The 15,773-nt window shown below is 45.2% G+C and overlaps 2 protein-coding genes across 2 annotated transcripts in view; one reads left to right on the top strand and one right to left on the bottom strand.

The window, feature by feature from the left end:
* The window catches only part of CRNKL1 (crooked neck pre-mRNA splicing factor 1), a 15,025-nt gene extending 3,434 nt beyond the window's left edge, over nt 1-11,591 (top strand). Inside the window, exons 7-14 of the mRNA XM_026039235.1 lie at nt 369-539; nt 4,215-4,406; nt 5,132-5,191; nt 6,256-6,336; nt 8,876-9,115; nt 9,519-9,620; nt 10,089-10,337; nt 10,841-11,591. Of these exons, the coding sequence (XP_025895020.1) occupies nt 369-539; nt 4,215-4,406; nt 5,132-5,191; nt 6,256-6,336; nt 8,876-9,115; nt 9,519-9,620; nt 10,089-10,337; nt 10,841-11,008 (1,263 nt within the window). The 3' untranslated portion in view covers nt 11,009-11,591. The remainder of the gene's footprint in view (nt 1-368; nt 540-4,214; nt 4,407-5,131; nt 5,192-6,255; nt 6,337-8,875; nt 9,116-9,518; nt 9,621-10,088; nt 10,338-10,840) is intronic.
* Nucleotides 11,592-11,625: 34 nt separating this feature from the next.
* On the bottom strand, nt 11,626-15,394 carry NAA20 (N(alpha)-acetyltransferase 20, NatB catalytic subunit). Its single transcript, XM_026039238.1, has 6 exons — nt 15,326-15,394; nt 15,138-15,162; nt 14,977-15,067; nt 13,424-13,559; nt 12,754-12,899; nt 11,626-12,038 (listed from the first exon to the last, which is right to left on the bottom strand). Exons 1-6 carry the CDS (start codon nt 15,376-15,378, stop codon nt 11,953-11,955), a joined length of 537 nt encoding a protein of 178 aa, XP_025895023.1. The 5' UTR covers nt 15,379-15,394; the 3' UTR covers nt 11,626-11,952.
* Nucleotides 15,395-15,773: the final 379 nt, after the last annotated feature.

The following is a 15,773-nucleotide window of genomic DNA, read 5'->3' as shown; positions in this document are numbered from 1 at the left end:
ATAACCAAAAAAAAAAAGAAAAAAAAAAAACAAAACAAACTGAATTAGCCATGTTTTTCCCAGATGCCATCTTGGATGTACCTGGGACATTAAGCAAATGAAAACATTCTGTGAAAGCGAAAACCACACGCCACAAACTTTTCAAATTAACTTTTAAGCATCCTAAACCAAACGAGTGAGATGGTGATAGCCGTTGTARATTATTTTCCTCCTAATTTTATTTTTTGGGGAGTTCTGTTAATCATGTCCTAAAATGTTGGCTTACATTAGATATTAACAAAACCTCACTGAAAAATTAAAGCACAGATTTTGGAAGGGGAAATAATTTGTTTTGCAAATCTAATTCAAGTGGCATTTAACATTTTCAGTTTGAAAGAGTAAGAGTGATCTACAAATATGCCTTGGATAGAATTCCAAAACAGGCAGCACAAAACCTMTTCAAGAATTATACCATCTTTGAGAAGAAGTTTGGTGATAGAAGGGGAATTGAGGACATCATTGTCAGCAAGAGGAGATTCCAATATGAAGAGGAGGTGAAGGTATGTATTGGAAACATCCTGTGGGCTCCTCGCACACAGGTGCTGCTTCAGCAACTGGAGCACCTCATGACACAAAGGCTAAGTTTTACCCTCCATCCTTAAGCCCCAAATTCCCTATTTACCTTTATGCTTTTTGGAGGGATGATTCTCTCTATAGGGGAAAGAATTGTACCTAACTTCTTTTCACAGCCTTTTTTTTTTTTTTTTTCCTTCCCCTGCCCTCCCCCTGCAGTCTAAATAGACTGTGGCTGCAGAATTTGTGGTTGCAGGGAGAACTCTRTTCTTTGCAGTCATCCTAGGGCAATATGCAGTTCAGCTGGTAACTTATTTCACTTCTGTTAACACAGCAGCTTCTACAGGAGTCCTCCTCTGYATAAATTTCTCTTTCTTGGGAAGTAAACATGCCAACCCTATCTGTTATCCATTGAATTGCTGAGCACTGCAGATTTTCATTCCTTACCCTCTCACCGTTTGGTGAGTCTTCACTCAGTGTGGTGTGGGTATTTTTTTTTTTTTTTAGATTGAAAACAAGTAAGTTAAAACCCACCCTCTCAAAAGCCTGTTTTTACTATGCCTGAGACTGGCAACTTTCATTAGAATCATAGAATGCTTAAGGTTGGCAGGGACCTCAGAGGTCATCTAGTCCAACCCCCTGCTCACGCAGGGTCACCTAGAGCACATGGCACAGGGCTGCGTCCAAGCGGGTTTTAAAGATCTCCAAAGAAGGAGACTCCACAACCTCCCTGGGCAGCCTGTTCCAGGGCTCTGTCACCCTCACTGTCAAGTAATGTTTCCTCAAGTTCCTGTGGAACTTTTGGTGCCTCAGCTTGTGGCCGTTTCCTCTAGTMCTRTCGCTGGCCACCACTGAAAAGAGGCCACCTCCTCCTCACTGCCTCCCTTGAGGTATTTATACACACTGATCAGGTCCCCCCGCAGCCTGCTCTTCTCCAGGCTGAACAGGCCCAGCTCCCTCAGCCTTTGCTCATAGGGCAGATGTTCCAGGCCCCTGATCATCCTCGTAGCCCTGTGCTGGACTCTCTCCAGCAGCTCCACATCCCTCTTGTACTGGGGAGCCCAGAACTGGACGCAGTACTCCAGATGTGGCCTCACCAGGGCTGAGTAGAGGGGGACGATCACCTCCCTCGACCTGCTGGAGACGCTCTTCTTAATGCACCCCAGGATCCCGTTGGCCTTCTTGGCCACCAGGGCACGTTGCTGCCTCATGGTCATCTTGTCATCCACCATGACGCTGAGGTCGCTCTCTGCGGGGCTGCTCTCTAGCAGGTCCACTCCTAATCTGTACTGGTATCCGGGGTTATTCCTCCCCAAGTGCAGGACCCTGCATATGTCCTTGTTGAACTTCATGTGGTTTCTAACCGCCCAGTTGTCCAGTCTGTCCAGGTCCCTCTGGATGGCAGCACAGCMCTCAGGGCTATCAGCTACTCCTCCCAGTTTGGTATCATCAGCAAACTTGCTGAGGGAGCACTCCAGCCCTTCATCCAGGTCGTTAATGAATAAGTTGAACAGGACCGGACCGAGGACCAACCCCTGGGGGACACTGCTAACTACACGTCTCCAACTAGACTCCACGCCACTGACTACCACTCTCTGCACCCTGCCACTGAGCCAGTTCCTAATCCACCTCCCCGTCCACTCATCTATCCCACACCTTCGGAGCTTGCCCGGGAGGATGCTGTGAGGGATGGTGTCAAAAGCCTTGCTGAAGTCCAGATGGATGACATCAACTGCTCTGCCCTCATCTATCCAGCTAGTCACTCCTTCATAGAAGGCGATCATGGGCCCCACCAGGGCCCATGGATTTGTGGGTGTAGAGTTTCCTTAGGTGCTCTCTGACCCACTCTTCCTCTACCCAGGGCAAGCCTTCCTCTCTYCAGCTCACTTCTTGAGTCCCTAGGGCCTGGGATTCTAGAGGGCTGCCCCTGACAAACACRGAAGCAAAGGCAGCATTCAGCAGCTCTGCTTTCTCCGTGTTTTCTGTAACCAGGGTACCCACCCCGTTCACTAGTGGACCCACATTCTCCCYSACCTTCCTCTTGTTGTTAATATATTTGAAAAAAATTTTCTTGTTGCTCTTAACATCCCTTKCCAGATTTAGTTCCAAGTGTGCCTTGGCTTTCCTTGTAGCATCCCTGCGTTCCCTGACAACGCTCCTGTATTTCTCCCAAGGGGCCTGTCCTTTCTTCCACATTCTGTATATTGCCTTCTGCTGGAGTTTTGCCAGGAGCTCYCTGCTCATCCACGCAGGTCTCCTGCCCCCTCTGCCTSACTTCTTACGCAYAGGGATGCACTGTTGCTGGGCATGGTGGAAATGCCGYTTGAAAACTAACCAGCTCTCCTGGGCCCCTCTTCCTTCTAGAGCCCTAGCCCATGGGATCTTTTCCAGCAGGTCTCTGAAGAGGCTAAAGTTGGCCCTCCTGAAGTCCAGSGTGGCAAGGCTACTTACTGCCCTGCCTCCTCCTCGTTGGATCCTGAACTCTACCAGCTCGTGGTCACTGCAGCCAAGGCTGCCCCCCACCTTCACATCTTCAACCAGGCCCTCTCTGTTTGTTAGTATGAGGTCCAGCAGCCCACCTTTCCTTGTTGGCTCCTCCACAACCTGCGTCAAAAAGTCGTCATCGACGCACTGTAGAAACTTCCAGGACCGTTTGTGCCTTGGTGTGCTGTCTTTCCAGCTGATGTCTGGGTAGTTAAAGTCCCCCATGAGAACCAGGACCTGTGACTGTGAGGCAACTTCCAGCTGCCTGTAGAAGGCCTCATCAGCCGCCTCCTCCTCCTGGTCAGGTGACCTGTAGCAGACACCCACCACAGTGTCTCCCACATTGGCCTGCCCTTTAACCCTTACCCACAAGCTCTCCACCCGCTCATCATCCACTCCCAGGTTGAGCTCCATGCATTCCAGTTGCTCTCTCACATTCAGAGCAACTCCACCACCTCGCCTTCCCAGCCTGTCCTTCCTAAAGAGCACATAGCCCTCCATGACAGCACTCCAATTGTTTGAGCTATCCCACGTTTCTGTGATTCCTATGAGATCGTGGTGCTGGGACCGCACACAGATCTCCAGCTCGTCTTGCTTATTCCCCATGCTTCGTGCATTGGTGTATAAACGCTTCAGGGAGGTAATGGAGCCTGAACTTTTTCCAGGAGGCGTAAAAGCGGACCCTCTATAATCACGTCCTAGCCATACTTCCCCACCACCATAGGCCTGTTGGATGGCCATTGACTTAGGTTGTAGGAGATTGATTGCCCAGTTCATATGAYACTCCCCTTTCCGCTTCTTGCTCAGTTTAAAGCTCTCCTAACAAGATTGGCAAGTCTTTTGGCAAATACCCRCCTGCCCTTCTTGGTGAGGTGGATCCCATTGCCCTCCACTAGCTGGTAGTCATCAGAGTCCTGTGATCATAGAATCCAAAACCTTGCTGCCAACACCAGTGGCACAGCTAGTTGTTGATTTCCAATATCCGTTTTCTCCTACTTGAATCCATTCCCCTCATTGGAAGGAGGGAGGAGAACACTACCTGGGCTCCCAGTTAATATTCCAATAGCCATTTTAAAGGAGAAAGGCTGAATAAAAACTGTGTGTAAAAGAACAGGATTTTTTTCCTTCAGAGTTATTGAAGTTTCTTTCTCATTCCCTTGCTCTTGTGTTCCTGGAAGGCAAATCCACATAATTATGATGCGTGGTTTGACTATTTGAGGTTAGTTGAAAGTGATGCAGATGCTGACACTGTGCGAGAAGTGTATGAGAGAGCCATTGCCAACGTTCCCCCCCTTCAAGAGAAGAGACACTGGAAGAGATACATCTATCTTTGGATTAATTATGCATTATATGAAGAGCTGGAGGCAAAGGTAAGTAGTACAAATTCCATTATTGTTTTCTTTGCAGATTTTTTTTTACTTACGTTAAGTAGCTGCAACAGATACTTTCATTTTATAAGAAATAAAGAAGAAAATGGGGAACTAAATATATCTTGTTTTGTATAATCAGCATTTGCTCTTTAAGAGGTTTTTTTTTTCCCCCTCCCCTAACAAGGCAGATCTAGATGCTGCACATGAAGGAAAAGAAAAAGTATTTCCCTTTTACCCAAAGTCATCCAGAAATATGCTGATCAATAAAAGCACAAGTAGGTCTTTCAAGCTCTGTTTGAATTACCAGTTCGAGGCTGTTGTCTGGACTTGTGAAATGGTTTGGTATTAARCAGAAGTATTTGTGAAGTTGTTCTATAAAGCAGCCAGACATTCTGAGATTGTGTAGGTATTTCTTCTCTGTTTGTTAACACAATTTTAATATTACAGTATAGCTGTTCAGAGTCCACTAAAAATTTTCCCCAAAACAATTTTTAGGGAGTTGTGGTCTAAATCTTAGTATTAAATTTTCTTGYAAAAAGATTACTCTCACTGACTCTTAGAAGGTGCAAACAAATAAGCAGGCATATATGTTTAAGTATACAGGATTCTTAACATCTGGTCTTAAACATACTCTAGTACTGTTCAATGTGGCAAGTGTTGCATATTTCAAAACACAGTGGGATCTTAGCAGTGAATGAGGAGTTGAATCTTGCCTGTTCTTGCAGGATCCGGAACGAACCAGGCAGGTGTATCAGGCATGTGTCGAGCTCCTTCCGCACAAGAAGGTATGGCTTCTTCGGCAGTTTGGATCAAGTCTTAGCCTGAATCTCCAAAATCCTTGAATTTTCTTTCCCTGCTCTCGCCACTTGCTAGTCCTGAAGCCACCTGGTTTATCCTCAGTCACTGCAGTGAAGAGAACACGGTTCTGGTGCGTGCSTCTCTCCGAATGATACTGGCACCTTCCTAAAGCTCCTGCTTGGGAGCAGGGGAGGTGTTTACCCAAGGAAGATTTTCAGTGACTTCCTTCCAGCAGCATTCATTTTGTCTCCCAAAATGGACMACTTTTTCTTCAGTTAAGGTGTTAGATGGCTACAAATTCCATGCTCAGTGGGGGACAGCAGGCCACACACTGGTGTTTGTTGCCTAGTACAAGCAACATAGTGCAGCCATCATGCAAGGGTATATTCGGGTTACCCAGTTTACTTTAAAAAGCTGAAATTGTATGCAGGCAGAGGATGGCTTAGTGCCATTAGCAATAGGGGAGAACTTTATCTCCATTTTTTTTTTTTTTTCTTTTTTTTTCTTTTTTTTCTTTTTTTCCTCCTTGCTTGCTTGTTTCTCCTCAGGCCAACATCTTGGTAAACATCTTTAGGGCTGCCCTTCTTTGAGACTGACTTTCTCTTCTGTGGCAGTGAGGGTAATTAATTACAATTAATTAATTGCAATTAAATTCAAAAGCCACGTGGCCTTTGAAACAATTAACCAACTTTGCCCTGGAATGCCACAAAATCTTAGGCAGTATATATTTCCTCTTCTAACGTGACAATTAATCATGTCGTCTGCCATAATRATAATTAGCTATTAATTGATATAGTAGTATGCTAAACATTTGATTTGTTTGGGGATACTTCCCATGCTGGCCGTTACTACTTTTATCCATGATGGAGAAAATTGTCCTTTCTTAGAAAGTCTCTTTTGGGTTAAGAACTCTCAACGTTTCAGCAGGAAAATGTTGGAGTAAAACACAACAAATTGTGGTAGCAGTAACATTTGTATAGTCTATGTATGCAGCATCATTTATTAAGCTTCCAATTCAGGCATCTTTTTTTTCCCCCCCTCCCCCCTTCAGTTCACATTTGCCAAAATATGGCTGCTGTATGCACAGTTCGAAATACGACAGAAAAATCTTCCACTTGCCAGAAGAGCTTTGGTAAGTAAAAGAAGGGGTTAATTCCATAATTGCCTTAACTAACTAATGACAGCAAGAGAATGGCATTAAGAGATCTTAAATTGTTCTTTATGAATTGCTGGTTTATCCATTTAAGTAAAGCATCCTAGAAGTCTGCAGGCACCACTGTTGGCTGCCATGTATGGTTAAAATAAAGAAGCGTAGCAGGAGACATGGTCAATTAGCTGCTGGTGGAAATCAATGCAGCTTTCTCATTTCAGCTGGCAAAACGCTCATCTGGATAGCAACAGCACCCAAATGAGCTTAGTGCTTGTAGATTTAGACTTGTAGATTTTTAGCTGCTTAAATGATTGCCTAAATGATGTCTCTGCTAAAGTAGCTGAAATACGGAAATGTAGTTTGCTCAGTTTCTTTGAGGCTTCACTTTTTGATAGCTTTTTTTCCTTCAATAGTTTTACTTATTTGACAGACTTGTTCTTAGTATGTCACGTCCTGTTTTGGAAAGCAGATTTTTGATGCAGCCATCAAACCAGCTGTGATGCTTTGGACTGGGCCTAAATTTAGCAAGCAATTCCTTTGTCCACTGTTAAATAAYAGTGGTGGGCCAGGAGCCAGTTTTTCTTTGCTAAGATTTATATTATGGATTAACTGCTTACAGAGCTTTCTTTACAGAGCCCAGGTTAAAGAGAGAGAACTGGGAGAGAGAAAGACTTTCTGCTGGCTGAGGAAGACTGGGTTAGGGCTTATTTAGGCAAACTGGTCACCCATAAATCTAAGGGCCTGGATGGGGTGCGCCCAAGAGTGCTGAGGGAAATGGCAGGGGTTATTGCTCAGCTGCTTTTCATCATCTTTGAGAGGTCATGGAGAGCAGAGGAGGTGCCGGAGGACTGGAAGAGAGCCAACAACACTCCAGTCTTCAAGAAGGGCAAGAGGGAGGAGCCAGGAAACTACAGGCTGCTCAGCCTCACCTCTGGAAAGGTGATGGAGCAGCTCATCCTAGAGAGCATCTCTAGGCATATGAAGGAAAAGGTGATCAGGAGTAGTGAGCATGGATTCACCAAGGGGAAGTCATATTTGACCAACCTGATAGCCTTCTACGATGGGATGACTGGCTGGCTGGATGAGGGGAAGAGCCGTGGATGTTGTCTACCTTGGCTTCAGCAAGGCTTTCGACACTGTCTCCCATAACATCCTTTTAGGAAAAACCCTGAAGTGTGGACTGGATGAGTGGACAGTGAGGTAGATTAAGACCTGGCTGAATGGCAGRGCTCAGAGGATGGTGATAAATGTGGCGGAGTCCAGTTGGAGGCCTGTGGCCAGTGGTGTCCCCCAGGGGTCAGTACTGGGCCYGGTGCTGTTCAACTTGTTYATCAATGACCTGGACAAGGGCACTGAGTGCACCCTGAGTAAGTTTACAGATGATACCAGGCTGGGTGGAGTGACCAACACTCCGGAGGGCTGTGCTGCCATCCAGAGGGACCTGGACAGGCTGGAGAGTTGGGCAGAGAGGAACCTCATGAGGTTCCGTAAGGACAAGTGCAGGGTCCTGCACCTGGGGAGGAATAACCCCAGGCATCAGTACAGATTAGGGGTTGACCTGCTGGAAAGCAGCTCTGCGAGCTGGAAGTCCTCGTTGACACCAAGTTGTCCATGAGGCAGCAGAGCCTTGTGGCCAAATGGGCTCCTGGCTGCASCAGCAGGATGTTGCCAGCAGGTGGTGGGAGGGGATTCTKCCCCTCTGCTCAGCTCTAGTGAGGCTGCACCGGGAGTATTGGGGGCAGTTTTGGGCTCCCTAGGACAAGAGGGACGTGGAGCTTCTAGAGAGAATCCAGTGGAGGGCAACAAAGATGATTAAGAGATTGGAACATCTCTCATATGAGGAGAGAATGAGTGAGTTGGGCCTGTTTAATCTGGAGAAGGTTGAGAGGGGATCTGATTAACATGTATAAGTACCTGAAGGATGAATATAGGGAGGAAGGGGCCAAGCTCTTCTCATTGGTGGCCAGTGACAGGACAAGGGGTAGTGGGTATAAGTTGAAGCACAGGCAGTTCCATCTGCTTGTGAGGAAGAACTTCAGTGTGAGGGTGACAGAGCCCTGGCACAGGCTGCCCAGGGAGGTTGTGGAGTCTCCTCTGCAGATCTTCCAGACCCACCTGGATGTGACTGGGTRCCTTGTGCTCTAGGTGTCCCTGCTGGAGTAGGGGGGCTGGACTAGATGATCTCTAGAGGTCCCTTTCAACCCAAACCATTCTGTGATTCGTTAATGAATCAGGATTTCAACTCATAATTCATGGGGAATCCATATTACTTAAGAGTATTGAACAAGTTTAGAAAATTTTCTGTTCTCAGAGTTTCTATTGCTATTTATGGATACATACTATCTAAACACTGATTATATTTCATAGTGGTCCTGATCAGCCTGAGAAATTCTCAAAATTGAATTTTAATTCAAATACTGMAACAGTAAAAGGTTGTTCACAAAAGAGGGTAGTATGAAACCTTCCTCCAAGACCTCAGAGTGTTCCTTTTTTCCTCCYCCCTTCTCCCCCCCCAAAACAGGGGACATCCATAGGTAAATGTCCAAAAAACAAACTCTTCAAAGGTTATATTGAATTGGAATTACAACTGCGAGAATTTGATCGTTGCCGAAAGCTGTATGAAAAATTCTTGGAGTTTGCACCAGAGAACTGCACATCGTGGATTAAATTTGCTGAACTGGAGACCATTCTGGGGGATATTGACAGAGCCCGTGCAATATATGAGCTGGCTATTGGCCAGCCCCGGCTGGACATGCCTGAGGTAAGGGGAGAGAGGAAGTCGGAGGTAATGAAATTTGAAGGCATTTATTGCCTAGTGGCTGGTAAAATATAAATATTTGAACAGAAATGCTTATCGTAGATGAGAGACAAACTAAGCCCYTAATTTAGCCTCTTTCTTGACAGGTTAGTTGGGGCAATAAAACCCATGATAGAGAGGGAGAAATATACTTACAGTGATACTTTTCTATCCCTAAACAGCTAGTTAGCATTAATGCTTAGGTAGAACAGTCAATTAATACAGAGTTGTKAACTGTATTTCTACAAATTCTGTGTTTACTCATGCTCTGCCTTTATGAAATATATATTTTTCCCCATTTTCTCAGTAGCAGATACAGTGTCATTTGAWGATGCTGTGAGCAGCAGCAGAGACTTTTCTTTTACAGGTTCTTTGGAAGTCCTATATTGATTTTGAAATTGAGCAAGAAGAGTATGAGAACACAAGAAACCTGTACCGCAGGCTACTTCAGCGGACCCAGCACGTTAAGGTAGGTGCACGGCCCACGTGACTGTGTCTTCCTTGTAGTCAGGGCTCGTGGCTGATCCTTGGCCATGCTCATTTGGTGGCTCTTCCAAATCAGCTGTGAACTTTAGGGCTGTGCCATGAAAAGGTGGGAAAAAAAACCCTTAATGGTGTTTAACAGCAGCTGTTTTTTCTATGAGAAAAAAAGCTCTAAAAAGCTTTCTAAAGCAGCCTTCTTCTTATAGAACAGCTTTGGACTTTTATGACAAGAAAAAAAAAAAAAAAAAAAAAACAGTGGGGAAGAAAAACTACACACACCTGACTTTTTCCTTGCAGTCTCGTCTGATGCTCAAGTTTGACTAAAATCAAACACTTATCTTCACCCCAAACAACTACAATAAATTTGCCCAAGTGGTTTACATGAAGGTTAGGGTTACCTACTTATTTATAAAGAAAAATAAAACAACTTGGGTTTGTTTTACTTTCCCCACAGGTGTGGATCAGTTTTGCCCAGTTTGAGCTTTCTGCAGGAAAGGAGGAGAATTTGCCAAGATGCCGGCAAGTTTATGAAGAGGCCAATAAGGCAATGCGGAACTGTGAGGAGAAGGAGGAGAGAGTCATGCTCCTGGAATCCTGGAGAAACTTTGAACAGGAGTTTGGAACTGACACCACGAAAGAGAGGATAAACAAACTTATGCCTGAGAAAATAAAGAAGAGAAGAAAACTTCAGGCTGAAGATGGGGTAAGAACATGGAGAAATCATGCAAGTAATTGCCTTGGATTTGTGGTGGCTTTTTGCTGGTGCCTTAGACACAGAGCAGATCCAGCTGGGATGGTTGCTGTAACTGTGCAGAAGCAAGAACAAAGTACTGGCTTAACCRGGTGCTGCTGAGCTCCTTGCTCTTCAGCATGTTGGGGTGGGAGATTGATGCCACACCAAGTGCTCAAGCTAGTTTTACTTTCAACTGCCCTGGCAGACATACCAGAACAGTTTCAGGTAGTTTTATACAGATAATATCTGCTTCTCAGTTTTCTTTAGGAAATTATAATCCACCAGGTCTCTTGCCTGTGCTCCTTACTCTTAGTGGAAGCAGTACTGTCTCAAACAGCTCCAGCTAGCCCTGCTCACTTGGTGGTGGTTTAACAAACACCGATTTTACTTTCATTTTACTGTTATGCTYGTTAAAAGTGCATTCTGAGAGCTAAGATTAAGATGCAGCCTAAATCTTTTTTTTTTTCCCCTAGTCTGATGCTGGCTGGGAGGAATACTATGATTACATTTTCCCCGAAGACACTGCCAACCAGCCCAATCTCAAACTCCTCGCTATGGCTAAACTGTGGAAGAAGCAGCAACAGGAGAGCGAAGCTGCRGAGACAGATCCCGACAAAGATATTGATGAAAGCCAGCCTTAAAACATTGACTTCTCCTCCTCCTTTTTTGGGGAGGGTATTGTACAGTATTTTCACGGAGGATGAATAAATGCAACTGAAGAGTTTTACTACTATTGATGTATTTTGGCTTGAAAAAGAAATAATTTTAAAGTGATTCCATTTAACATTGTGTTTTTTAAGCACAGCCAGGGCAAGGCARGTGCAGAAGTTTGCCACTGTTGTCAGTGTTCTGAGAACTGCAAGAAAAGCAGCAGTGCTTGCAGCTTTGTTTCCAAACACAGGTCTGTCTCTCCTAAGGCTCTCAAGAAAGTGTCACAGGAATGCTCGATTTAAGGATATTAACATGGCAGGACCCCAGATCTGCTTTTGTAATGAGAAAGATTACTTCAATCATTCCTGATACATTCTGTAGCACAGATTTTGATCACAAGGATGGTTTTGATTACAATAAAACCTACTGCCAACTGTAACCTCTTCAGTTTCCTACTAAAGTAAGTTTTCATCCCAGAAACTAGTTAGGAAGGACAACRTTAGAAATTAAATGCAACTGAAACTAGCCCCTGAAAGACACAGGCATAGAAATCAGTATCACACCGTCTGTCTGTATTGTACAAGGTTTATTTTTTTCTCAAAAAAAAGGTATTTCAAATTTTAACATTTCAAACAGGAGGTAGGAATAAGAATTACAAAGCTGTGACTCTCAGGCTTAATAATGAAAATTGATTCCTGTCTGCATTTTTTTTTTTTTTTTTATATTTACTGTAAACAATGCTGGTACCTTTCATTAAGMTGCTGGGACATAGAACTGGGCAGCAGTGTAAGCCAATGTCTCCATATTATTTTGAAGTTTTGGAGGGAAGAGGAGAAGCATTGAGCCTAAGACTCCACATCCATTTAAGCTCAAGGGCAAGGAGAGAAAAGAAACCTGAAACTCATATGGGCTGCCTGAGAATCACAGCTTACAGCTATTCAATATCTTCTGGTCTCACAGGATGTGGCAGAGGTATAATTGATTTCTTCTCTGAATCTCTGGAAAGAGCTTTTCTCATATCTGTTTCAAAAGAAGTCAGTGTTACTGTAACAAAATAGGCTTTATCAAAGCCATGGTAAGCAAATCTGCTCTGTCAGTAAAACAGGCATTACCCAAAGCAAATTTTGCACAGTAAGCAAATTTGCTATTGTGGTAAGATTATTTCTCCTCAAAAACAGTCCAGTAGCAATGTTATAAATTCAAACACTGCACAGAATTCAATAGACCTTAAAGGAAAGAGCAAGTTAAAAAGGGCTTTACAGCATCTGCCACAAAACCAGAAGTCCCTTGTAGCCCCTGTATTTCATAGGGCTCCTTCAAATCAAACAGAGGCTGCASGAATGGAGATGATGCGCAACAGGGCCACACAAGCCTGGCTGGAGGATGCTTAAAATTCAGGAATAACAGGAAGCCAGTATTTCATTTGTGTTAACAGAGAATTGGCTAAGTAGCTGCATTTATATTTTATTCCTCCTTACAGACTGGCACATCTTTGTAATTACTAGTTTATTTGTACTGGGTAGTTTTATTTTGTCAGCAATAGTATGGTGTATACTGCACAATCAAGGTTTCTAACTGACACACTGCAGTAGGGAAAATGTTCCTACACTCCCAAAATTCCACTCTCAACAGACTATCTGAACAGAGTTTCATTAAAAAAAAAGAGAACAAACACACCCAAAGATGCACAGCTTGTTCTGCTTCTGGCTGCACAGGAAGSTTCCCGGGTACTTACCATAAGCATCTTCATCGGGCTCTCCATTGCTGGCAGAGTAGTACTCCAACACAGTGCGGTACACGCTGTAGCCTAGTTGCTTATACATATTTACAGCAACTTGATTTGAGACTCTCACAAAGAGATCCACGAAAAATCCACCCTTTCTTTGTAAAAAATAAACAGAAGAAAGTAAGGAAGAGCTTCTGAGCCTATTCCCCAAAAATAACCCGTAGCCTGTAATCAGGCTGAACTGAAGTTAATTTTCTCAGGTATCAGTGTGACAGCCGAAGTGAGCCAAGATGCTGCCTCAAGCACTTAACTTCTCCAGGGCTGTGCCTGGTAGTGTCACACAAAGTCCATRACTGCTGTTCAGTGATTTTGTGGGCACTACAGGAAATAGTACTGACAATATGTGAAGCTTTTCCTACCAAGAAAAGCGGGCTACTCCCTACTTGTCCTGACAAGTTGYAGAAACCAAGGGATTTTAAACTGCCAAGCTGCAGTCATCATTCTTGTTCTCTGACCACAGGGGAATTGGGAGTGAATCACAACACTGTTTAGTGGAAAACTCTGTGTCTGTATCCACATAAATGACTAAACCATGAACAAAAATCTGCAGCAAGATTACTTGAATTAGATAGGAGAAAGATTACTTAAGTAAGATGTTAAACACAGATGCGCTACTCACTTCTCTGAGATTTCTTCCAGCAGTTCCATCAACTTGGCAGCCAAGCCGAGGCGGCGAAACTCAGGCGCGACGGAGAGGGCGGTAACGTGTCCGTGCCATTCCTCCCTGGCCACGGAGCCTTCTGCTTTACCCATTACTGTAACACACGGAGCACAGTGGGGCTGCTGGGATAAGGGGCCACGCACAGCTGAGCACCTTTACCCAGGACAGAACCAAAGCAACCAGAAACAACACGGTGACTGTGGTAAATGCTGAAAGAGCCTCGTCTGCCACTCAGCAAGGAGCTGGAAACCCAGCCTCCAAATCCTTCTCTGCCTGGGTGGGTCCTGATGGAACGGCCCTAACTCCTGAATTCCTCATCCTGCCAAGTGCATCTTGAAAGGTTAGCGTAACATCAAAATCAACTAACTGTAGATGGGGCAAACAGCTCGCACAAGGCTCCACTAAAAATGTCATCCTGCACAAGCTTTACACTATTTTTTTCCTCCCAGGCTCCTCCAAAAAGAAATACATTCCGCAAAATTAATGCCCAACATCCCAACATTCAAAAAAAAAAAAAAAAAAAACCCACCCACCCAACCAAACCAAGCAAACAACAACAACAACAAAAAAACGTTGACTCTTCCTAGTTTTTCACTGAACAGAATTCAGGATCTGATTGAAACAATGAAGGGAAGGAGGGCCAGACACCCCATACCTACCACTGCAGAACTACCAACCATGCCCATTAGTGGAGACTTCAGGTCACTAAGGCAGTAGAGCTTGGGAAACTTTGGCAACCTGGCAGTGCAAAGCTGTGGCCATGCGAAGATGATACAGTTAAGAAATAAAGGRGGCATCATTTAGCAGGGGGCGCTTCTTTGTAGTTCCTCCCCTTTCTCCATGGGGCCCTCTCTGGGCTGGGTCTCTGCTGGTCACTCTCTGCTCCATGCAGGGTTCCTAGCGCACAATCCCTGCTACTACTAGGGAAAGGAAAAAAGCCTCTCAACAGCAAATATTTTGAACTACAGGCTGGCAAATACTTTAATTTCCAGATCTCTGCAAAGACCTTTATGCCCATGAAACGTGAGAACAGACCAACCAACCTACCCTGTTTTACAGAAGAAATAAATGGCTCTCCCTAGAAGAAGTTCCGAGAAACATGAATATACCAAAGCAAACAAAGAAAACACAGTCCATGCCCAAATGCAGCGCTTCCTCTTACAGGATGAAGCAAAAGCCCAAAGCAAAACTTTTACTCAAATTTTAAAATAAATAAACTTAAATAAATAAATTTAATACAGTTAAATACTCATAGTTAAATAGTTAAATAAATTTTCATTATTAAATGAAAACAGTATCCCACTAGATCGCAGCTGAGGGCAAGGACTCAAATCCCTGCTCATAGGCACATATTCACAAGCGATAAATGAATTTCCTTCTCAGCACCATTCCCAAAAAAAAAAACCCACAAAAATAAAACCGCAAAGGGACGGGAACAGGTAGAAATAAGCAAAGAAGCAAATAATAAAGGCTTGGGGGTTCTGCGGGGTGCCTTCTCGCGGCGCACTCACTGTAACCCATGAGTTCTCCGCCCGGCGCCTCCGCCACGATGAAGTACTCGGGCCAGTGCGCCAGGTACTGCAGGTAAAAGGGGATCCCGTACTGGGGGCACCTGGTTAAGGAAGACAGCGGGGAGCGCCGCGGCCGCCCGCGCCCCGCGGCAGGAGGATACGGTCTCCGTGAGCGGGTCCAGGTTGCTGCGGGAGCAAGAACGGGGTGACATTTTAGCAGCAACGGCCGTGCGGGAGGCCGAGGGCCGCCCCCCAAGAGCGGGAAGGGGGAGGGMTGGAGCGCGAGCGCCCGGAGGGCACGGAGGGAGGCGCAGGGGGCGCGGAACGAGGCGAAGGGGCCGCCGCTCACATGTTGTTGAAACGGAAAAGGTCGTCGCAGGTGAACGCGCGGAGCGACGTCATGGCGCCGCCAACCGTCCCGCCGCCGCCGCCGCCGCCCCGCCGGAAACCAGGCCCGCCGCTTCCGCTCGCCAGGCGTTGCTAGGCGACAGCGAGGCGGGGCGGCGCCTCTTTGCGCTCCTGTTCTCCGCCCCCTTGAGGGGAGGAAGGGCGAAACGTCGCTCTTCAGTTCTGTGTTTATTTATGTTTGTTTATGTTTAGTGYGAGGGAAATCGGGTCTAGCTAGGAGCAGAGGAGGAATGCCGCTATTTATTTATTTAGTGAGAGAAATCAAGCTTAGGAACGGTAGAATGCTGCTAGTTATTTATGTTTATTGGGAGGAAAATCAAGACCTAGCTCTGCGCAGACTTTATTTTTTACCCACACTCTGACACTGTCAGTGCCCTCCGCTCCCGCTC

The sequence above is a fragment of the Nothoprocta perdicaria genome, unplaced genomic scaffold (assembly GCF_003342845.1).
Source record: "Nothoprocta perdicaria isolate Ctin4 unplaced genomic scaffold, notPer1 scaffold_224, whole genome shotgun sequence".
In the NCBI taxonomy this organism is placed as follows: Eukaryota; Metazoa; Chordata; class Aves; order Tinamiformes; family Tinamidae; genus Nothoprocta; species Nothoprocta perdicaria.
This window is presented reverse-complemented; position numbering and strand designations above follow the sequence as displayed.